The 25,389-nt window shown below is 43.3% G+C and overlaps 1 protein-coding gene across 2 annotated transcripts in view; it reads left to right on the top strand.

Moving 5' to 3' along the window:
• The first annotated feature begins 3,284 nt into the window (after positions 1–3,284).
• Positions 3,285–25,389, top strand: part of c2cd2l (c2cd2 like) — a 57,190-nt gene continuing 35,085 nt past the window's right edge. For both annotated transcript variants that reach the window (XM_071337391.1, XM_071337390.1), the window contains exons 1-3: positions 3,285–3,596; positions 4,059–4,499; positions 25,164–25,259. In XM_071337391.1, the coding sequence (XP_071193492.1) occupies positions 4,125–4,499; positions 25,164–25,259 (471 nt within the window). In that variant the 5' untranslated portion in view covers positions 3,285–3,596; positions 4,059–4,124. The remainder of the gene's footprint in view (positions 3,597–4,058; positions 4,500–25,163; positions 25,260–25,389) is intronic.

The following is a 25,389-nucleotide window of genomic DNA, read 5'->3' as shown; positions in this document are numbered from 1 at the left end:
AAAACTGTCCAAATGACCTTTTTAGCTACTAGATGCCTTTATCATTCTCTATGGGGACAACCGAAGTTCCACGTCTACTTCCGGTTATGTGAACCGCTAAAACCCTGGTAAGGTTATTATTGTTATATGTGACAACAACTCTCTTCACAATTATTTCTCACGTAATTGGTTTCACTATCTATCAAAATTAGACCTCTTCATTTAGATCGAAAATGGGTTTTAATCAGTTTCAGACGGACGCATTACAGGGTAACACGGAAGTTTGCTGTAACTCTTCTTCTTCGTTTCTGAATGTATCGTAAATCCGATGTCATTGTATACAATGACACTTACTCAGTGGCTCCCTGGGCGACCCCCCAAAAAAGCACCATTCTACACTAACTATAATTTTTATTCAGACATTTGGAACAGCACAAATAAATAATCATAACATTTAAAACTATATAAATATGAATATATCTACAAAAATAAAAAGAAGTAACAAAGACAAATAGAAACAAATTGTAGTATATAAATACAAATTGAAAAGATAATCTAATAATTACACTTACCCTATTGCTAACAAAAAACACACAAATAAAACTAAATTGCACAAATCCTATGTCACACAAATAGAATAACACACTTATAAAGAAGAGAACCTGATTATTACACTATTGCACTTCAAACAAGAAACACACAAACTAAATTGCACTACTAATTGCATCAGTACTGTACAAAGTTAGAGGTGCGCTATTTGTTTGCGCTCTCCCTACCTCGGGCTTCCAGTGGGGAGACCTGAGGTCAACCTACCCCCGCCCCCTCCCCATCTCGTACTTCTGAGTGGGAGACCTTCCCAGGCAGTAGCCTGCCTAGCTCACAAACTAGAATCAGGGCGCCCACTCCGACAAGGTTAATTGACCCACATTCCCACACGGTGACATGATATCATTGACGTGACATGCAAATGAGCGATAGAAAACGGATCGCGCAAATGTCACCATTCTGAATATTTATTTTATTTATTTATTTTGTGTGGGTGCCCCATGGGCGGCTGCCCACGTGCAGTGCCTAAATCCGCCACTGCACTTACTGTTGGACTGTATGAGCAGCGGTAGGTGCGACTTTTTCCTCTCCTCTGGTAATACTTTAGTTAGTTTGCATTATTATCAGGCTGTTGTGTTGCCAATTTATGACTGGCATAACAGGATCGCTATATTCTCCTCTATTAAAACATGTTACACATATTCTTATACAAGCCTCAATATCTATAAAATGTGTGCATATGCCTGACAATGGCTGAATGCCATGGAAAGTTTCAATCCTTCCACCAGCAGTAGCGGTGCGTGGATAAAATCCCGGAGGAAGCCTGAAAAAGTAGTTGAAGTCGTAAGTTTACATACACTTAGATTGGAGTCATTAAAACTCGTTTATCAACCACTCCACAAATTTCTTGTTAACAAACTATAGTTTTGGCAAGTTGGTTAGGACATCTACTTTGTGCATGACACAAGTAATTTTTCCAACAATTGTTTACAGACAGATTATTTCACTTATAATTCACTGTATCACAATTCCAGTGGGTCAGAAGTTTACATACACTAAATTGACTGTGCTTGGAAAATTGCAGAAAATTATGTCATGGCTTTAGAAGCTTCTGATAGACTAATTTACATCATTTTTTGGGAGAAATGTCCTCTGGTCTGATGAAACAAAATAGAACTGTTTGGCCATAATGACCATCGTTATGTTTGGAGGAAAAAGGGGGAGTTTTGCAAGCCGAAGAACCCCATCCCAATCGTGAAGCACGGGGGTGGCAGCATCATGTTGTGGGGGTGCTTTGCTGCAGGAGGGACTGGTGCACTTCACAAAATAGATGGCATCATGAGGGAGGAAAATTATGTGGATATATTGCAGCAACATCTCAAGACATCAGTCAGGAAGATAAAGCTTGGTCGCAAATGGGTCTTCCAAATGGACAATGACCCCAAGCATACTTCCAAAGTTGTGGCAAAATGGCTTAAGGACAACAAGTCAAGGTATTGGAGTGGCCATCACAAAGCCCTGACCTCAATCCAATAGAACATTTGTGGGCAGAGCTGAAAAAGCGTGTGCGAGCAAGGAGGCCTACAGACCTGACTCAGTTACAACAGCTCTGTCAGGAGGAATAGGCCAAAATTCACCCAACTTATTGTGGGAAGCTTGTGGAAGACTACCCGAAACATTTGACCCAAGTTAAACAATTTAAAGGCAATGCTACCAAATACTAATTGAGTGTATGTAAACTTCTGACCCACTAGGAATGTGATGAAAGAAATAAAAGCTGAAATGAATCATTCTCTCTACTATTATTCTGACATTTCACATTCTTAAAATAAAGTGGTGATCCTAACTGACCTAAGACAGGGAATTTTTACGAGGATTTAATGTCAGGAAATTGTGAAAAACTGAGTTTAAATGTATTTGGCTCAGGTGTATGTAAACTTCCGACTTCAACTGTATATATATATATTTTCTTTTCTTGGTACATTTTTTGGGGAAGCCTGGTTTCCCTTGTCATCCATGAATACATGTCACTGTCCACCAGGAAGAAAAGGTGATAATATATCATGTGCCAGTAACCATGTCAGTGGGCTATCATATTTTGTCATTGTCTCTCAGTGTTGGGTCATTTGACTGTCACTGCCAGGACAACCGTAAAACAGTGCAGTTTCAGGTCAAGGCACACTGATCTGAAGATGAAGCATTCTAATTATATGGACATAACATGGACCAATAAAAGACCAGTTCTCATTTTGTCCTGAATTTTTACAGTAATTTACTCCATCTTGGCACTCCCCCATTGTAAAAAATATTTTGGAAGCTATAGAAATGCATTTATTAATGTCTACATTCATTTTTGCCATATTTATTATCTTACAAACAACTTAATGTATTGGCACTTTTAAGGTATACAATGTGAGCTAAACATACACCAACAAATATATATAAAAAAAAATCCTTGGAGTATCATTTTTTGAGATGACTAATGTTACTGTCCCCACTACAACAACAAAAAATACATAAATACATGTCCTTGAAACATGTAATTGAAATACTGTAGAATTCCATTCATTCAATATGGAGGCCTGCGTCTCCTGGGAAGTGCCAATATGGCCGACCCGTGGCTTTGAAATGCCTTGAAATGGCCAATAGTAACAATAGCAATCCAGGCTTGATAGACATCATTGGTGCGCGTCCTAGGAGGACTTGCCGGAAAAAAAATGTTGCGTGGCCCTTTAAATGTATGGTTCAGAGTGGTTGTGCACGCGCTGTTTGTGCGACTAGACAGTTCATCAGTTCCTACGCAATAGCGTACCATTGCCGAATTTGTACTGGATCGGATGATCGGAGGGCATGCAGGCTACAAAACAGTTGATATCCAATCATGCAACTTATTGAGGATATAAATAGCAGTTGCACATTGATCGGGAAACAGCACAACCGCTGATCATGACAACAGAAGCACATTCGGGTGACGGACACAATGTATCCCGCTGTTACCGATTTCTTGCTGTCGATGCCTCCACTGACTTAAATGGTGGCGCTGTCAGATCCGACCTTTCGTGAATAACACTGTAGGCTAATTCCGTGTTTTACTATTTTAAAGGCTATTGCAATAGGGTACACTCACTCTTCAATCAAGAGCAACAATATAGCACCAGCATTTGTTTTATTTGTGCATGGTTTATTCTACTGTAGAGTTACGTAATGCATGTTGTGTTACTAAATATGGCAACCTTTTGATATGACGACGCAATGTGCCTGCAAACGCACATGCAGCGTTTTGCATGTGACTACAGCCTATACTGCCACAAGTGCACAGCATTTTAGTAACACACAGTTGTAATTACAGTTTTCATGCATTACAAATCTAACTTGTGATTCTTGTCATGGCTAGATCTATTCAGGCCAAGTTCATTTCAAATGACCAACCTAATTCATCCAATCTTTCTTGAATATTTCTTAATAGATTATTAAGAAATATGCAGACCTAAATGACTCCTGAATGACTGTTCTCTGGCCCTCCACCCCTATAGGCATACAAAAGAAGACCCAAACGTAATCCTCCAGTCTGATGATATGAGAAGCCCTAGAGGGTCTGCATGATGATGGAGATGCTCCAGTACATAAGCTGGCTGTGCCTGGTGGGTCTTTTCCTGGCCTCCCTACTCATCGTGTTGGCCTGGCTTGTCCAGTACTCCCTGGCCGTACTACGCCCCAGGAGCCCCAAGTCACTCACCCAGGGCTGGGGTGCCACATCCAGGCTACTCCCACCTATCACCCTCTCCCACCGGACTCAGGCTGGGGGTGTGTGGGGCACCCTGCTCGAGCTCTGGCTCGGACGGGATCGAGGAGGAGCAGCGTCCGAGGCCGGGGTGAAGGGTCTGCTCACGTCACTGTTCTCCTTCAAGTCTTTCCGGGAACATTGGCAGAGGGCTTGGGTCAAAGTGCTCAATGAACAAGCCTGCAGACATGGGGTAAGTTATTTCTGTTGTTGCTCTATGGCAAGATTGACAAATTCATTAGACATGGAAGAAATCATGTCGATAAGAGCATTGAGCATCAAAACCCAATATATAATTAGCCCGTTACAGATTGCTGGTTTTGACATGAACTGTCAAGCAACACAGCAGCAGTTGCAATGTTGAAATCTGAAAACATTGTGCCATAATGTGTGTCTGTGTGCTGTAAGTATGTGTAGGCAGTGGTATCTCCATCATTCCAGGCAGCAGGCAGCAGGCAGGGAGGCGGGCAGTGCTTCTCATTGTTGGAGTTCTGTGTGGGAGTTTGAGTGTCACGATAAGCAGGCGAGAGAGAACGGTTATTGTGTAACAGCACTGAATCAATCCACATGTGAGTGGTGAGACCATAGAGATGTGTTCTAATATGTTTGACTTATTTCTGTGGGTGGGAGACAATCCCACAAAGCCCAAAGTACGAACATTCATCAGTGTCCCAAATGGCACCGTATTCCCTACATGGTGCACTATTTTTGATGGGCCCCGGTCAAAAATAGTGCACCATGTAGGGAATAGGGTGCCATTTGGAATACCGACCATGTGTTATTGATTATATAATGATCCCTTTTCACCTGTATGGCAACACAGAGATAGTGGTATCAAGGAAAGGGCTGAAATAAGCAGCAACTCTCTCTGATGAATGGATGCACTCAAATGGATGCCAATACACAATTTCTCTATCTTCTCTATTACTGGGGAATACACGTCCACTTTCAGTACAACGTCCAAGCCTAGAAAACCCTTTGATTTCTCCCTGTCATGCTGCCAGTCACAAAGAGACAGTCTACGCCCTACTGTTGTAAGCCCTGTGTTTGCGGTGGACACCAGACTGTTAATGTACTCTTACTTTATTCAAACTCTACGTTTGATGTGCCTGTATCAAATCCCACTGCTCCGACTACTGCCCTAGTGGGCACCTTCGACCGTCACGATCTGTATGTGTGTGGGCGAGTGCGTGTGAAAGGACGTGTGCGTGTTAAAGTGTAAAGGGGCTCAAACTACCACCAGTCAGCTCAATGTGTGTGCCGTGTGCGTGCGCGTATGTACGTGCGTGCATGCGCGTATTTGTGTGTGTATGTGTGTTAGTTTAAAGGTAGTCGAACTGCACCTCCCCAGGGTGAAAGGGGACACTGCTCAGAGCTCTCCTCCTTGTTCTGACCTACAAAGGCTATTGTAGACCCAAAGACGGTACTGTACAAAGACCAGAGCGTCAACAAAACCCTGTAAGTCTAGTCCAGGAAGACATAGAGGAAAATCCAGTTTGTGTGTTACGTGAATGCAGCCAACAATAACATCCTGGTGCAATTGATCAGATGCAATTATAATGTTGAGGTATGGTCCAACAGCATTCTTGTAGAATGTATCACTTCATATATTCCACACTGCTATATTCCTTCGACAAGTTCTGCAACAGAACTCTCTTTCTAATCAAAGAGGGTCAAAGGGGTGTTTTATAGAGAACAGAAGGCTTGTTAAGTTAAATGCTTTGCACACCGTTTCCACCCCGCGGCCACAGTCTCTGCCTAGCGAATTAAATACGGGTGCTTGTTCAGCAACCCAGATATAGCCTCCCCGTTGTCAAGGGGTTAAGAACATGGTTACATCATTTTTTGCTTACATTTCACAGCCAGTCTGCAAATAAATGCGCCAGGAGAAGACGAGGACAAGACTGAGTCAGAAAAAAGCTGTTTACCCATGTGGTGTTTAATTTGTACTCTGGCCAACCGCCAAAGCTGGTAGAGGCACCTAATGTCCTCTGCGTTACGAAAAAACCCGCAATCAACTCTCATTGATGTAATCTGTGCGGTATCTTGGATTAGGCCAACAAGTATTTTGTGTGGGCAACTGGGCATCCCAAGCACATCAAAGTCTCTGGTTAATTTTACATCTGTGAGTAGGTTGGTTGTAGAAGAAATGTCATTGTATCCTTCACCGACTAAAGCCTTACATGTTGACCTCACACTATCATCCAATAACACTTGTCTTCAACTGTTCACCCCCCTCATTTTGCTAGGCCCAACAACGGACTCTTACTATACTTAATGGACTATACGTATATTAACCTACATTTTAACCTGTAACCTACTGTATTTGAAGGTAAAAAACACAGCTCCACAATGAACCTGTGGTGTTTAGCATGAGGTGGTCACATGCCTGTGTCTTAGTCTTTGGTTCCTCCTTACCAGCTCCCCTCATCTTCAAATACACCTGACCTGAAAAACCAGCCGGCAGAGTTGTGCTGCTATAGTATGACAAGTGCTAGAAATCCAAGGGTAGGGCTGTGGCGGTCATGCCATTTTGTCAGCCGGTGATTGTCAAGCAAATATCTGCCAGTCTCGCAGTAATTGACCGTTAATTAACATTTAGCATCTACACATTTAGCATCTCCTGTCTTCTATGCATAGTCTACAAGCCACTGATGTAGACCTTTGGAACAGCTACATTTTAAAAAGTCAAATAAATCCATGTAATGTAGCTTACACCATCACAATAAATCCATTATTTATTTTAGACAGGTCTAAAGAAACATGATATTAAGAAAATGTCGTCTATTTCAGAAGAACAGAATAGCATACTCTGAGTTGTCCTTATGTTAGGCCCTGATCTGGCTATGCGACAGTGGGCTCCAAAATTACAGGCACCCCTGACTGGCAATGCACAAAATATAAACCATATCATTATAATTATAGAGAGAAACTCAAAATACTAACATGTGAGAAATACTGTACTTTATTAATGTTTCAATGGAACCCACCGAAATGATTTATTGATTTAATTAAAAATCAATGTCCTCCAAATCAAGGTTTCACAATTAATGGCATTCTTAAAGATGATTGTAAATAACATCTACCAAAATTAAATCAGGAATTAAATTCCACTTATTTAAGTGTATCTAAGTCTTAAGGAACTATATTGAGCCGTTACTTCCTGTTTCACTAGTGTATAAAAATGAGGTAACTCGCTGGCTAATATTAATAATATGCGTGTAAGTGGAGGAGAGATTGACTTCATCACTACTTTTATTTATGAGAGGTATTGACATGTTGAATGCACCGAGCTGTCTGTCTAAACTACTGGCACACAGCCATGACTACATGGAACTCTATTCCACATCAAGTAACTGACGCAAGCAGTAGAATTAGATTTAAAAAACACCTTATAGAACAGCGGGGACTGTGAAGCAACACAAACACTGGCATAGACACATGCATACACACGCTTTATACATACACATGGATTTAATACTGTAGATACAGTGGGGCAAAAAAGTATTTGGTCAGCCACCAATTGTGCAAGTTCTCCCACTTAAAAAGATGAGAGGCCTGTAATTTTCATCATAGGTACACTTCAACTATGACAGACAAAATGGGAAAAAAGAAATCCAGAAAATCACATTGTAGGATTTTTTATGAATTTATTTGCAAATTATGGTGGAAAATAAGTATTTGGTCAATAACAAAAGTTTATCTTAATACTTTGTTATATACCCTTTGTTGGCAATGACAGAGGTCAAATGTTTTCTGTAAGTCTTCACAAGGTTTTCACACACTGTTGCTGGTATTTTGGCCCATTCCTCCATGCAGATCTCCTCTAGAGCAGTGATGTTTTGGGGCTGTTGCTGGGCAACACAGACTTTCAACTCCCTCCAAAGATTTTCTATGGGGTTGAGATCTGGAGACTGGCTAGGCCACTCCAGGACCTTGAAATGCTTCTTACGAAGCCACTCCTTTGTTGCCCGGGCGGTGTGTTTTGGATCATTGTCATGCTGAAAGACCCAGCCACGTTTCATCTTCAATGCCCTTGCTGATGGAAGGAGGTTTTCACTCAAAATCTCACGATACATGGCCCCATTCATTCTTTCCTTTATACGGATCAGTCGTCCTGGTCCCTTTGCAGAAAAACAGCCCCAAAGCATGATGTTTCCACCCCCATGCTTCACAGTAGGTATGGTGTTCTTTGGATGCAACTCAGCATTCTTTGTCCTCCAAACACGACGAGTTGAGTTTTTACCAAAAAGTTATATTTTGGTTTCATCTGACCATATGACATTCTCCCAATCTTCTTCCGGATCATCCAAATGCTCTCTAGCAAACTTCAGACGGGCCTGGACATGTACTGGCTTAAGCAGGGGGACACGTCTGGCACTGCAGGATGTGAGTCCCTGGCGGCGTAGTGTGTTACTGATGGTAGGCTTTGTTACTTTGGTCCCAGCTCTCTGCAGGTCATTCACTAGGTCCCCCCGTGTGGTTCTGGGATTTTTGCTCACCGTTCTTGTGATCATTTTGACCCCACGGGGTGAGATCTTGCGCGGAGCCCCAGATCGAGGGAGATTATCAGTGGTCTTGTATGTCTTCCATTTCCTAATAATTGCTCCCACAGTTGATTTCTTCAAACCAAGCTGCTTACCTATTGCAGATTCAGTCTTCCCAGCCTGGTGCAGGTCTACAATTTTGTTTCTGGTGTCCTTTGACAGCTCTTTGGTCTTGGCCATAGTGGAGTTTGGAGTGTGACTGTTTAGGTTGTGGACAGGTGTCTTTTATACTGATAACAAGTTCAAACAGGTGCCATTAATACAGGTAACGAGTGGAGGACAGAGGAGCCTCTTAAAGATGAAGTTACAGGTCTGTGAGAGCCAGAAATCTTGCTTGTTTGTAGGTGACCAAATACTTATTTTCCACCATAATTTGCAAATAAATTCATAAAAAATCCTACAATGTGATTTTCTGGATTTTTTCTCTCATTTTGTCTGTCATAGTTGAAGTGTACCTATGATGAAAATTACAGGCCTCTCTCATCTTTTTAAGTGGGAGAACTTGCACAATTGGTGGCTGACTAAATACTTTTTTGCCCCACTGTATGTGGTAGTGGTGGAGTAGGGGCCTGAGGGCACACAGTGTGTTGTGAAATCTGTGAATGTATTGTAATGTTTTTAAGATTGTATAAACTGCCTTAATCTTTCTAGACCCCAGGAAGAGTAGGCTAATAGGGATCCATAATAAATACAAAATACAAATATCCCTTTTGTCATCCAACACCATGAAGAAAACAAAATAACTGGCAGTTCAAAAGAGACAGGTGGTCATAGTGTCACGCTCGCTGTCGTCGTGGAAATGACCGGACCAAGGTGCAGCATGGTGAGCGTACATTTCTTTTTATTGATAAATGTCGCCAACAAAACAAAGAACAAGGAAACGACCGTGAAGCTTACTTAGGCTATAATGCCACTAACAAAGACAACTACCCACAAATACCAAAAGGAAAAAAGGCTGCCTAAGTATGATTCCCAACCAGAGACAACGATAGACAGCTGTCCCTGATTGAGAACCATACCCGGGCAAAACATAGAGTTTCCCACCAGAGTCACACCCTGACCAACCAAACATAGAGAATAAAAAGATCTCTACGGTCAGGGCGTGACACATAGACCTTTATTAATCTGGTAATGGCTACAAGAAGATCCACAAACGATTGAATATACCACTGAGCACTGTCAGGGCAATAAAAAAAAATATCTAAAGATACGGAACAGTTGAAAACCTCACGGGTATAGGACGGAAATGCATTTTACCCCCCAGGATAGGGAGGAGGATGGTGAGAGAAGCAACGAAATCCCCAATAATCACTGTGAAAGAATTGTAGGCCTTGGTGGTGTCTTGGGGTCACCAGGTTTCAAAAAGCACCATCAGACGCCACCTCCACAACCACAGGCGCTTAGGAAGGGTTGCCAGAAGAAAGCCCTTTCTGACCCCAAGACACAGACGCAAGCGCTTGGAGTTTCCTAAACGTCATTTCAATTATGACTAGAAGAAGGTGCTCTCCAAAATTGAACGTTTTGGTCAGATACAACAATGGAATGTTTGTCGTTGAAACAGAGATGCCTACAAGGAGAGGCATCTCATACCCACAGTGAAATATGGTGTTGGGTCAGTGATGTTTTGGGGCTGTTTTAATTCCAGAGGTCCAGGGGCACTGGTTAAGATTGATGGCATAATGAATTCCACCAAGTATCAGGCAATTTTGGCTGACAATCAGGTTGCCTCTGCCAGAAGGCTGGGACTTGGCCGTAGGTGGACTTTCCAACAAGACAATGACCCCAAACATACCTCAAGATCCACACAGAAATGATTTTGTTGTCACAGAACCAATGTTCTGCCATGGCCATCTCAGTCGCCGGCCCTCAATCCAATCAAAAACCTGTGGGCTGAGTTGAAGAGGGCAGTTGATAAGCGCAAACCCAAAAATGTGAAGGATCTTGAAAGGATCTGAATAGAGAAATGGTCCAAAATCCCTCCAAATGTGGTCCTTAACCTTGTCAAATATTACAGGAAAAGACTGTTATCCTTGCCAGAGATGGTTGCACTAAGTACTAAATGAGGAGTGCCAATAATTATGAAACCTTGATTATCCTTATCCAATTCCGAGACGCATATTGAAGATATTGGAAAAACTGTCCACATTTACTTTTCGTCAGCCAACAAGATGAGTAGGCCTAACGAACAGCAAAAGCACTAGTTTATTTCAATTTACTATCCCCCTATTCTGTGGGACAAATAAATATTCCAAACATAGTCCGGGACAGTTGAGGGATGCGATAGATCCCAAATTAATATAACCACTAGGATAAAAAAAACTGTTTTAAGCAATGAGCCTGACACAACAGATCAGAACGTTTAGCTTAAAATGTTCATAAACTATTAGGCTATTTCTTCTCATTATAAGCGCAGCAATGTGCACAGCAGTAGCTGTAGCAATAGCTATAAGTGCAAATGTCCCAGGGATGCAAACTAGTCACCTTTCGGCGAAATTTGCTGTTTTGAATCCAAAATAGGCTGGATGCCACTTTCCATCTTTCTCACTTTTTCAATACAGTGGATAAAAAGGGGTATGCCAGGTGTACTCTTTGCCTGAAAGAGATCAATTATGCCAACAAAGTGTGTCATGCTCTGCTGGCACATTGTAGAACAGATGTCCACAGGCAAAAAGTGTACAATGTAATAATGTGCAGGATGTAGCCCAAAGATATTGCTTTTGTTGTGTTGAACTTGACAGTAACGTGTGAGTGTGGGGGGGATTATTGCATTTTTTTACTCAGTGAACATTATTTTTCCACACATGTAGCCTTGTGCACTTGATCGATGTCTACTATAGTGGCCACCATAATAGAGCAAAAATAGAATGCCTGTTTCATTGTATCTCTACTGAAGATGTTTTTTTCTGAAGTGAAATATTTAGATGTGTGTGGTCACAAGCGTTCTATTTTAAAAGCTGTCATGGCTAACTGCTATATTAGTGTATTGTCTATAGTCTCAATCAATCACGCGGCGTTACAGCGGTGCAGTACAGCACCGATTACACGGAGTACCAGGCAGTTAGCAGGTTTGGTAGGCTACTAATGACCATCAGCAGCATCAGAGCTTGGAGAAGCCTAATTACCGTGACTAAATGGTCACATGGAATTTGACTGCCTTCATGACTCGTGGCGATAATATGGTCACCGTAACAGCCTTAACCAAGGGGCGAGCCATGTCACCGTCGTCAAGCTCTCCGCTCCTCACACACAGGCACCTGCCAGGCATGTTGCCCTGGACACTCGGTAACAGATACCTTGGCAACAGTCCCAGACCATGGTGTCTGCGACTGTGACTCACGTTCACACTGACCTGTGCACTGTCACGATTATGTTTCTGCATCGGGCAAAATATGCCGGAGGAATAGAGGCATCAGTGTCATTACATGGTCGTTACGTTGGGATGGAGAAACCTGAGTCATTTTATTACATTATCCTGAAGTGCTGCTCTGGCACCATCCAATGATGTTGTCATAGAATACTTGTTGTGCTATGAAGACTTAGCTATTCAAGTTTAAGATTACCACCAAGATTACCATTACCGTATCCTACACAGCATCATCAGATATGTGATAGTCCACTAAAGGCTATATTTTGTAATAGAAATGAGAAAAGTTGTATCTTACTCATAAATAAGTCTGTCTTTGTCTTCCGATACTCTATGCCTAGAGTGTAAGGATTTAAGTGTATGTCACCACCTGACATCACACGGTAGAGTCCCATGGCCTTAGTCTTGCATTACCAAACTCCCAGGTCTCATTCCCATGTGTCGTGCAGGGAGCGTGGAATCAATTGAGGCTACCATAGCCTTGACCTGAGTGTACACCCAAGTCCGTCTTTGCTTGGCATTAGGCTGTCATGCTGTAAACCATGGCCCAAACACGCAGCCACTTTGAGGCTAAGAGCTGTGTTGAGGACGCTATGAGCTACATACCTTGCATTCGGAAAGTATTCATACATCTTGACTTTTTCCACATTTTGTTACATTACATTCTTTATTCTAAAATGGATTAAATTGTTGTTTATTTTTCATTAATCCACACACAATACCCCATAATGACAAAGCAAAAACAGTTTTTTTTAAATTTTTTGCAAATGTATTAAAAATAAAACACTGAAATGCTGCCACCGCCATGCTTCACTTCAGGTCAAAGAGTTCAATCTTGGTTTCATCAGACCAGAGAATCTTGTTTCTCATGGTCAGAGTCCTTTAGGTAACTTTTGGCAAACTCCAAGTGGGCGGCAGGTAGCCTAGTGGTTAGAGCATTGGGCCAGTAACCGAAAAGTTGCTAGATCGAATCCCTGAGCTGACAAGGTAAAAATCTGTTGTTCTGCCCCTGAACATGGCAGTTAACCTGCTGTTCCTAGGCCGTTATTGTAAATAAGAATTTGTTCTTAACTGACTTGACTAGTTAAATAAAGGTTTTTAAAAAAAATGCTGCACAAATGTTTTGGTACCCTTCCCCAGATCTGTGGGGAAGGGTACCGGATTCTAACCTCAACATCCAAACCTTACTACCAAGGATTATCAAGAAAAAGACTTCTAACAAACAAAACCTGCAGAACAAACACAGCAGAACCTGGAAATACTATCGAACTCAAAACTGAGTGAGTAATATTCAGTCTGAACCTATTTCTGAAGTCAAGTGTTTTTTACTGAGAAGTGGCTTCCGTCAGGCCACTACCATAAAGGCCTGATTTATTTGAGCGCTGCAGAGATGGTTGTCCTTCTGGAAAGTTCTCCCATCTCCACAGAGGAACTCTGGAGCTCAGTCAGTGACCATCGGGTTCTTGGTCACCTCCCTGAACAAGGGCCTTCTCCCCCGATTGTACAGTTTGGCTGGGCGGCCAGCTCTAGGAAGAGTCTTGGGGGTTCCAAACTTCTTCCATTTAAGAATGATGTGCCCACTGTGTTCTTGGGGACCTTCAATGCTGCAGAAATGTTTTGGTACCCTTCCCCAGATCTGTGCCTCGACACAATCCTGTCTCGGAGCTCCTTGGACAATTCCTTCGACCTCATGGCTTGGTTTTTGCTCTGACGTGCACTGTCAACTGTGGGACCTTATATTAACAGGTGTGTGCCTTTCCATATCATGTCCAATCAATTGAATTTACCACAGGTGGACTCCAATCAAGTTGTAGAAACATCTCAAGGATGATCAATGGAAACAGGATGCACCTGAGCTCAGTTTCGAGTCTCATAGCGAAGGGTCTGAATACTGTAAATGTAAATAAAGTATTTCTGTTTTTTACCTGTTTTCACTTTGTCATTATGGGGTATTGTGTGTAGATCGATGAGGGAAAACAATTAATCTAATTAATTTCAGAATAAGGCTGTAATGTAACAACACGTGGGAAAAAATCAAGGGGTCTGAATACTTTCCGAATGCGCTGTAGGTGAGGAAGCCGGGGACACACGAGTGTGTGTGTGTGTATGTCTGCGTGCGTGTGCCGTGCGTGTGTTATTCCGCAGTCTGGGCTGGTCTGACATCCAAGTGTCTGATACTATGTGACGGATGTATTCCATGTCCACACACAGACTTTGGCGTTGATACCCACACATCATTTGGTGTGACGGACACTGGTGTCCCCCTTGTACCCCCACTCTCCTGAAGATGCTGGATCAGGAAATTGTCATTCGTGTTCATCAGTTCTGCAAACACAATTCCACAGTGCCATTTTAGTCAGATTACCACCGGTGTGCTGCTGATAGGCATATGCACTCCTGTGATCCCGCTCTATGTGAATGGGAGAAAGACTGGAGAGGAGGAATCCTGGAGTGGGTGTGTGTCCGGTTCAATGATGATGATCAACAGGGTAAACTAAGAAGCTTTCCCATCTCTCGCTCTCTGTAATCCAGGGATTTGGCATAAGGCCTCAGCACAGCTGGTTACATGTGACGCGGATGTCAACAGAAAGATGTCCTCTGGGAGGACGCGCACACACACACACACACACAATTACACACGGTGCTGTGTAATTACAATTATAATCACCTCTATTGACTAATACTGTACAAAAACACAAGTACACGCTTCTGGCTAATGTACCAACATATGCTCCTATCCACATGGTGGTTAGCCCATATGATGGGCGGATCATATAGATTTTCATCTAACACACAACGCAGATGAACACATCAGACAGACACAGCTCTGACCGGCGGACTCATTCCACAGCGTAATGCTCCAGACTAATGCACACAGAGAGAGTAGAGCAGATGCTTACAAACACTAACATAGTGGCTCCAGCTTCACTTGTACATGAGAATGCTAAAGCAAGAGCAATTAAGCACACACACACTGAGCTCTTTGATACTGCGTACGTAGAAAATGCACATATACATTACTCTCCTCCGATGGATGGATGCACATGAGGGTCATCTCTTCTGGTGTGGTTGTTTACTAGTGTGTGATGCAACAGCTTCACGGCTTCCACCTTGGGAGAGGATTTTGGAAGTCCTCTGATGAGAGCGTGAGGAGCTGTGGCGTTGTCTGTGTGACGTTACTCAGCCAGAGGTTAAGGCCTATGAGCAGAAGAAGGGTTCTTGCGCGGGTTCCGAATGTTTAGTGACACGTTGACAAACAAAATTGCGACGTCATTTGGATAGTAAGAACGGGTATAAAATGGTAACCCTATTTGAAGAAAGACTTGAGTTTTCTATAGCGAGGCTTTATGCTGAGCAGGGCCGAGAAGGTACTCAGAGCAAGCTGGTGTGATACTGTTGTAGTTGAAGGCTTGGTTGGCATCTGCGTCATCAGTGATGTCATCGCATTGTCTGAGTGGTCTCTACATTACTGGAGGTGGGTCAGTTTGGGAGGAGCAGGTTACAGCCTCACTGTGTGCATCTGGAGGAAAGGAAAGAAGACTGTCTGTTGATGGGTGGTTGGGGGATCTGCAATTATAAAGAGCCTGATGATTATCTCAAGACCAAGGTTCTCTCTCTCTCTTTCTGTGACCGAGGCTTTGTTGGACAACAAATGGCGTCCTTCAAAAAGCTTCCTTCAAAAACATTTACCTTCATTTTCCAACACCAGTAGATGGTTTTGTGTGGGAAATCTGGGAATCCTCTCTGATTTTAATGCTGCACAAAAATAGAACTTAATTGAACATGTAAAACACGCAGTATGAGTCATGGGTAGTAGCGTATCCATTGAAACATGTGATTTGCCGACTGCAGTATGCCATGTGGGCAATTCCACTCCAGCGGGAGCGGGAAATATGCTGTTGTATGCCAGATTTGTGTTTCCATTGCAGTCATTTAGCTGTGGCGCTGCACCTCAGCAAAATCATTATGCCATGACAAAAAAAATATAGAGCATGAAAAAATATTTCTGCCTAGGTACATTTTTTAAAGATGCTAGAACAGTCCATATTTAAATTTACTCTGCAAACAAAAAATCTAACAACCCCATAGTAGAATAGTTTAGTGCTTTCAGAAAGTATTCATACCCCTTGACATATTCCATATTTTTGTTGTGTTACAGCCTGAATTCAAAATTGGTTAAACATTTTTTTTTTTACTAATCTGCAGGGGTACCAGGTAATTGAGGTAGTTATGTACTGTACATATAGGTATGGGGTAAAGTGACTAGCAGCAGCGTATGTGGTAAGTGTGAAAATGTGTGTGTGTGGCGTCAGTATTCATGTGTGTTTGGCTGTCATAAGTGTGTGTGGGTAGAGTCCAGTGTGTGTGCATAGAGTCAGTGCAACAGAGTTAGTTAAAAAAGGGGGTAAATGTAGGTATTCATTTGAATAGCTATTTAGCAGTCTTGTTTGGAAGTCTTATGGCTTGGGGGTAGAAGCTATTCAGGGTCCTGTTGGTTCCAGACTTGGTACCGCTTGCCGTGCAGTAGCAGAGAAAGCAGTCTGTGGCTGGAGTCTTCCTCTGACACCGCCTGGTATAGAGGGAATGGATGGCAGGGAGCCCAGCCCCAGTGATGTACTGGGCTGTACTCACTACGCTCTGTAGCGCCTTGCGGTCAGATGCCAAGCAGTTGCCATATCAAGCGGTGATGTAGCCAGTGAAGATGCTCTCGCTGGTGCAGCTGTAGAGCTTTATGAGAATCTGAGGACCCATGACAAATCTTTTCAACCTCCTGAGGGGGATGAGGCATTGTCGTGCCCTCTTCACGACTGTGTTGGTGTGTTTGGACCATGATAGATCCTTGGTGATGTGGACACTGAGGAACTTGAAGCTCTCAACCCACTCTAATACAGCCCCATCAATGTGAATGGAGGTGTGCTCGGCGATCAGCTCCTTTGTCTTACTGACGTTGAGGGAGAGTTTGTTGTCCTAGCACCACACTGCCAGGTCTCTGACCTCCTCCCTATAGGCTGTCTCATCGGTGTCGGTGATCAGGCCTACCTGCGTTGTGTTGTCGACAAAGTTAATGACGGTGTTGGAGTCGTGTTGTGAACAGGGAGTACAAGAGGGGACTAAGCACGCCACCCTGAGGGGCCCCTGTGTTGAGGGTCAGCGTGGCGGATGTGTTGTTGCCCACCCTCACCACCTGGGGGCGGGCCATCAGGAAGTCCAGGATTCAGTTTCAGAGGGAGGTGTTCAGTCCCAGACACCTTAGCTTAGTGTTGAGCTTTGAGGGCACTGTGGTGTTGAACGCTGAACTGTAGTTAATGAACAGCATTATCACGTAGGTGTTCCTTTTGTCCAAGTGGGAAAGGGAAGTGTGGAATGCAATAGAGATTGCGTCATCTGTGGATCTATTGGGGCGGTATGCGAATTGAAGTAGTTCCAGGTTGTTTGGGATGATGGTGCTGATGTGAGCCATGACCAGCCTTTCAAAGTATTTCATGGCTACAGATGTGAGTGCTACAGTGCGAGGTTGAAAATGTCAGTGACACCACTTTCCATCTGGTCAGTGCATTCTCTAAGTACGTGTCCTGGTATTCCGTCTTTTGAATGTTAACCTGTTTAAAGGTCTTTCTTCGGCTATGGAGAGTGTGATCACACAGTCATCTGGAACAGCCGGTGCTCTTACACATGGTTCAGTGTTGCTTGCCTGAAAGTGATCATGGAAGGCATTTAGCTCGTCTGGTAGGCTTGTGTCATTGGGCATCTTGTGGCTGGGTTTCCCTTTGTAATCCGTGATCGAGCCGGAGTAGTAGGAGTCGATCTTAAACCTGTATTGATGCTTTGCTGGTTTGATGGTCCGTCGGAGGGCGTAGCAGGATTTCTTATAAGTGTCTGCCAGGTTCTTTATACCATGACTGTGGAACAAACCAACATATCCATTAACTTCAATATTCACCAATTTACATGTTACCTCATTATCTTTAATTAATTAACAGTTATACAACTTTGCCAAATAATATCAAACGTCATGACTCAATTACTTCTAGAAATGCACATGATCACATGATCAACAGTGGTGGGAACCCTTTCATAAAAAGGGTCTGAATGTACCGTCATTTCCTTTACAACACCCAGGATGAGACGAAGCAAATGGAATGCACATCACGCTACGTACACGGCTCAGGTTCTGAAAACAAATGCAGTTAGCGAACAGACATTCAAATACAGAAAGAGCACAACATAACGACTCCTAACAATATTAGGGGATCATTTTAACAATGGACCAGAGATCACTAAAATGCGGTGTTTGTTTGTTTATGTTACAGCTTGCCGTGTGCCCACTGTTTGTCTTCCCCCGGCTCCCAACACCTCGCGCATATGGCACGCTGTTGCACATTACACACCGGTGCTCAATAAACAAATAAATAGTAACTTGTAGTTTGTGAACATTTCTAATAGATGGTGACGGAAATGAGAACCGGCACAGGGTGTGAATACTTTCTGAAGGCACTGTAGTAGTCGCCCAGAGACCCGTGGGCCTTAGGACAGTGACACAAACACAAAGTGGCACCCTGGACATCCTCAGGAAGGATCTCGCTCTATAAATCCCCCCTGTAGAGACTACCACTCTCTCAAGAACAAAGCTGTAACTGTGACTGTCACTTCTCCCACATGAGGAGTACGCCAATCTTTAACGACTCGGTTGTTAAACCATCTAGCATCAGGTGCAGTAAAGAGTGGATTTAAGACGATTTAAATAAGAAACGTTTCATTGTGATGACTCGGGATATATGAATGTAGTCTCATTGTATTACACAAATGACTGAGGATGATAGTATTGACCATTTAATGTTGTTTTTTTGCACAGGGTTGGGATTCAAAGTGAATGATACTAGTGGGGGGAGAGTACAGTGCTGCTCTACACTAGCTTAACCTCATGGTGAGGGTAAATGTTTGTCATGCCGTGTTTTGATTTATTGAAATGATATGGTCATAGCTATTATTGAAGGCAAAGTGAAATCCGAGAGCTATGCAAAGTTATATAAACTGGAGGGTCGAGTCACTGTCTAATCAAAATCCTTCACTGCACACAGCGTAGCTATGGGGGGGGGGGGGGGGGGGGGGGTTGAGTAAGCACTCCATATGCCAGGGCAAACGGATCTTGCCTTATGACTCAAACTGAATTATTCTGCTGCTCTACGATCGCTACATATTTCTGTCCTGAGACTGTCGTCATTGAAGTCGTTTGTGGTGATGTCAAAATGAGGGGCGTTGTACAAAACAAAGTCATCAGCGATTGGCTCGTCTAACCAATCAAGATTAATACAAATAATAGCATATACATGTTTACAACTGTAACAATGATAAATGTCCATACAAGGTGCAGCAGGAGGGGTAGGTAGCTGCCTAGTATTCAGCAGCCTGATGGTCTGGGGGTAGAAGCTATTGGCCAGTCTGACAGTTTTTGCCATGATTTTATTTGTATTTTTTTTTATTTAACCTTTTATTTATTTATGATGCTCATATACTGCATGTGTCTGAGTGATGGAAGCGGGGAGGACAGACTGTGGCTCGGGGGCTGAGGTACTTTATGCTCTTTTTGGCCTTCCTGTGACACTAGTGATGTAGGTGTCCTGAAGGGCAGGCGGTGTGCACCAAATGTTGCGTTCGGGCTGAGCGTACCACCCTCTGTAGAGCCTTGCGGTCAGCAGCGATGGAGTTGCCGTACCAGGCTGTCATGCAGCCTGACAGTATGCTCATGATGGTGCTCTTGTAGAACACTGAGGGCTCTCGGTGACAGGCCAAATTTCTGCAGCTTCCTGAGGTTGAGGAGTCGCTGTTGGGCCTTCTTCACCAAGACGCACCCTTGTGGGGTCCCCGTGTTGAGGATCAGTGTGGAGGAGGTAATGTTGCCTACCTTCACCACCTGGGGATGGCCCATCAGGAAGTCCAGGACTTAGTGGCATAGGGAGGAGTTCAGTTCCAGGGCCGTGAACTTTGTTGGTTAGCTTAGAGGGCACTATGGTATTGAAGGCTGAGCTGTAATCAAACAACGTCCTCACATATGCATTCATTCTGTCCAGGTGGGTGAGGGCAGTGCAATGGCAATTGCGTCGTCCGTGGATCTGTTGGCGTGGTAAGCGAATTGGAGAGGGTTGAGTGTGTTGGGGAGGGAAGAGGTGATATGGTCTTTTACCAACCTCTCAAAGCACTTCATGATGAAGGGAGTGCTACAGGTCGGTAGTCATTCAATTCAGTAAGTTTACCTTTCTTGGGCACGGAGATGATAGTGGACATCGTGAAGTAGGTGAGGATAACGACCTAAGCTAGAGAGAGATTGAAAATGTTCGAAAACAAAACAGCCAGCTGGTCTGCACGTGCTATGAGGGCGCGGCTAGGGATGCCGTCTGGGCCAGCAGGCTTGCGAGGGTTAACACGCTTGAATGACTTACAGTATGTCCTCTGTGTAGACCATAAGCGCGTAGCCCTTGTTATCCTATGGGGCTCTCCTCTGCAGCTCAGTTTTTACGCTCGAAGCGTGGAAAAAAGGTGATTAGCTCGTCCGGTAGGATGGCATTGGTGTCCGGACGTGACTGGCTTTTTTTTTGTAATCCGTGATCTTTAGAAGCCCCTGCCACATACACCTCGTGTCCTACCCGCTGAATTCCTCCTCCACTTTATCCCTGTACCTGTGTCTTGCAATCTTGAGCAACCTGCGTAGGTCGTATTTGTACTGTTTAACCATACATTTCTCCCTGGTCACCTTGACGTGTTTATAATCTCTCTCCTTCAGTTTCCTGACAAGGCTGCAATCAATCTATGGTTTTCAATTCAGTAAGTTTTGAAAGACACCATCGGTATCACATCATCTATGTATGTATTGATGAATCCGGTGGCTCAGTCAGTGCATACATACCACAGGCCACAATAATCATCCTGATCAACTCTATGCGAAGGAGATGTGTCGCGTTGCATGAGGAAAATGGTGGTCACACCAGATGCTGACTGGTTTTCTGATCCACGCCCCTACCTTTTTAACATTGAATAAAAGCAGAGACACAGAGCTACAAAATGGTATATCATACACTGCAGTTGAGGAACAACGGGAAAGTAATCCTGCTTTGAAAGTTGATCAACTTGTAACTTCACTTTTGAGAAAATGGCCTTTGAATGTTTTGGTATCTACTGGAGAGCTCTTCTTTGTCTACACCCATTCAGCATCGTTCACACCCTCTTAATCTTTAGCCCCACCCATCTCTTTAAGGGTTGATTGAGTGTTCTGTCCTAACAACAACAGTCAGGCACTCAAGCTAACTGGCTAGCTAACTTACCATTTTACTCGCTCTAGCAGAGATGTTTAGGCTGTTTTTAGGTTATCCAGAGCATTGGTGACTGCAACTGTGCTGCTGGCAATAATTTACGTTTTTTTGACAACGTTTACTGACAACGTCCATATTCAACGGGTGTTGAGCATTTGTAAATTCGTCAGTTATTCTGCGCTCTGGCACACTCAAATGAGAGTGCTCTAAGATCGGCGTAGATAGCCAGAGCGAATTTACCAGCTACGTCTATCAACAGTTGTCACAGTGATATTCTATTTAAATGGTTACTTGTATAGTGGAGTCTTTTGTTAAGACATGTAGCTAGCTATCGAGGTAAACAATTAACCATAATCCTAACTCATGACATTACTACCCTGCATTTATCTAGGCAGAGTTCCTCTGTCCAGTGTCTGTTCTTTTGCCCATCTTAATATTTTATTTTTATTGGCCAGTCTGGGATATGGCTTTTTCTTTGCAACTCTGTCTAGAAGGCCAGCATCCCGGAGTCATCTCTTCACTGTTGACGTTGAGACTGGTGTTTTGCAGGTACTATTTAATGAAGCTGCCAGTTGAGGAATTGTGAGGTGTCTGTTTCTCAAACTAGACACTGTAATGTACTTGTCCTCTTGCATATTTGTGCACCGGGGTCTCCCACTCCTTTTTCTATTCTGGTTAGAGCCAGTTTGCGCTGTTCGGTGAAGGGAGTAGTACACAGCGTTGTACGAGATCTTCAGTTTCTTGGCAATTAATCACATGGAATAGCCTTCATTTCTCAGAACGAGAATAGACTGACGAGTTTCAGAAGAAAGTACTTTGTTTCTGGCCATTTTGAGCCTGTAATCAAACCCACAAATGCTGATGCTCCAGATACTCAACTAGTCTAAAGAAGGCCAGTTTTTTGCTTCTTTAATCAGAACAACAGTTTTCAGCTGTGCTAACATAATTGCAAAAGGGTTTTCTAATGATCAATTAGCCTTTTAAAATGATAAACTTGGATTGGCTACCACAACGTGCCATTGGAACACAAGAGTGATGGTTGCTGATAATGGGCCTCTGTACGCCTATGTAGATATTCCATAACAAATCTGCCGTTTCCAGCTACAATAGTCATTTACAACATTAACAATGTCTACACTGTATTTCTGATCAATTTGATGTTATTTTAATGGACAGAAAAATTGATTTTCTTTCAAAAACAAGGACATTTTTAAGTGACCCCAAACTTTTGGACGTTTTTCAAAGGTTTTCCAAAAAGGAAAATCTATCCTGATGGACCTTATGGGTCCTCATGCAAATTTGTTCAGCATGAGGAAAGACACCGACATACACATTTTCTAGGTCAAACCAGGTGGCGGATATGAGGGTTTAAGTGAGACTGCTTGTAACTGCGCCACCTATAGGCCAATCAGTGACATTCTTTTTGACAAAGTTTCTCATGTCCCTGGCCGTTCCCAGCCCTAGTCAGTGTCATCGACTTGACCCCGATTTTTTTTATTACATTTTTTCCAGCCTCGTTTACCTGGTCCTCCATCAGTGCGATCAATGGGAATATGACAATGATTATGGGCCTTTGACCACCCATTTCTTTGAGTACCAGCAGGGGCTGCTGGAAAATTAAACTCTTCCCAAACCCTGTGGGAAGAATCCCGAAAACGTCTTCTCCTCGAAGGAAGGTCTTCAACACTGAAAACTGTTCCTCTTTCAGAACATGTATCTCCTCCAGTCTTTGTAAAACTGCTTCGATAGCAACACATTTTTTCTTCGCCATTGTTGTTTGCTTAACTTCCACCAAACTTCCACGCATGTTGATAAAGTCATCAAGTAGGCCTGCTCTGGCCCAACCCATCGGTTTCTGGGACCAGTCAGACAGTCTAGAATGTGTTTGCATTTTAGAAGGGGTCAGGAAGGGTGTCACATCCAGACTCATATCGGAGAAGAAACATTTGGGGGGAGTGGCTGGGCATTTGGCAGGAGCAATGTGGCCAGGCAAAAACTGAGGTACACAGTAGGTTAGAATGATTGAGCTGACAGTACTTTGTTTCTCCCTTCCATGCACTCATGCTGCATCTATTTTTGTGTCCAGCCCTTTTGGTTGGCACAATTTCTCCTTCCGAACCTCTCTCACTACACATGCACAAACATGCACATGTGTACTTACACACACACACAGACACACACACAACCTGGCCGCGTCACACCAGCCACCTCTTGCTTCCCTGCAGTTCCATTTGATGGAGATTTCAGTAAGACGATGAGCAGCACATGCTCTGACAATAGGGGATTTGTTTCCCCATCCCAGCCCTCTCCTCCTGAGCCAGTTAAAGCTACCCATTGAAACTTAACTTCTAATCCTCTGGCACAGGTACACAGAGATTCACAAAGGGGTCTCCAATCTCAAGTCATATTGGGGGGCGGCAGGTAGCCTAGTGGTGGGCCAGTAACCGAAAGGTTGCTGGATCGAATCCCTGAGCTGACAAGGTACAAATCTGTCATTCTGCCACTAAACAAGGCAGTTAACCCATTATTCCCTGGTAGGCCATCATTTGAAATAAGAATTTGTTCTTAACTGACTTGATTAATTAAATACAGGTTAAATAAAAAAATGTAATAAAAATTGAAATATCAGACCTCTGCTCTGAATCTAGTTGACTGGGTTATGTATTACAAATTGGCAAAATATCTAGCAGAATTTGATCAACACGAACTGACAACTCTCCGACTGTGGGATTTGGTTTTCATCATGGAGACCAGAGACTAGGATGCGATTGCTGCTGTCAACCACATGCACCTGGTCTGTGATGATGGCACTGGCCCTGCCCACAACACAACAGGGAAATGAACATGTGAATGTATCATGGCAGTATATTAAAATAAGCCTTTTCAATGAACGTGCCATGGCAGCCGAGCCGGGCTACTGGAGCATTCAGAGCGTATGTTTCATCTCCTTGCCAATTCCTATGCACTTGCCAGCAGCACAGAGAATCTAACCGTATTTCCCTTTGTGTTGAAGTGACTGCAGTCTTTGCGCAGTCATTCTCACATGGCACAGATGGTGGTAGTGGACAGACGGACGTATGGGAACACCTCTGTGGTATTATTGCCACAGAATGGATTCAATAGGGACATGAAGTCATGGGTCTTGAACTAATGTACTATGACAGAGAATGTGTCCCTATCCTGACAATAAATATATTCTGTTGGTATTGCAAGGAAGCATTTGCATTTTTCACATACAAGCAAAGGGATTTGTGTCAGCCACATGCTTTGCATAGGCATTGTATCTATCTGTATCGGGTGGTACAAAGTGCGGGGAAATTGTGTGGTACAAAGTGCTGGGAATTGTTTAATTGATGGGAAGCATATGCAATTTGTTTCATGAGGAGTGTTACTAGAGGTACTTTTCACTGCAGGAAAAGCTCAGAATCTGATGTATTTGCATTTCAATGAAGTCAAGTCATAGTGAAGTCTCTCAGCAGCTGTTGGGAGTTTAAGCCTGAGCAGGCAAGGCCAGCTCTATTATAATCTGTATCATTGCTACAAAAATCTGCTTAAATACTTCCTCCTTGCGTGTTTAAGCCCTCTAGATTAGACTGATGTACAATGTCTGATGTTTTTGCTTTTTGCTCTCTCTTCCTCAGAGCTCCATCCAGATCACCTTTGACAGCAGTCTCCAGCTCCCTGCCTCTGCTGTTGTAGATAGTGTGACCTGCACAGACCAATCACCTACCACTATGGTGAGTATCAACTAAACATGCGTGCCTTTTCTAGAGGTTAACATGATATAGAACCCATGATTTTGTTATTTTTTTATCAAGACAAGACTTCTCATAGATCCATTTCTTCTAGAACACTATAGATTCTAAT

The sequence above is a fragment of the Salvelinus alpinus genome, chromosome 13 (assembly GCF_045679555.1).
Source record: "Salvelinus alpinus chromosome 13, SLU_Salpinus.1, whole genome shotgun sequence".
In the NCBI taxonomy this organism is placed as follows: Eukaryota; Metazoa; Chordata; class Actinopteri; order Salmoniformes; family Salmonidae; genus Salvelinus; species Salvelinus alpinus.
The sequence above is the reverse complement of the archived record's forward strand: the minus strand, read 5'-3'. Positions and strand labels throughout refer to the sequence as shown.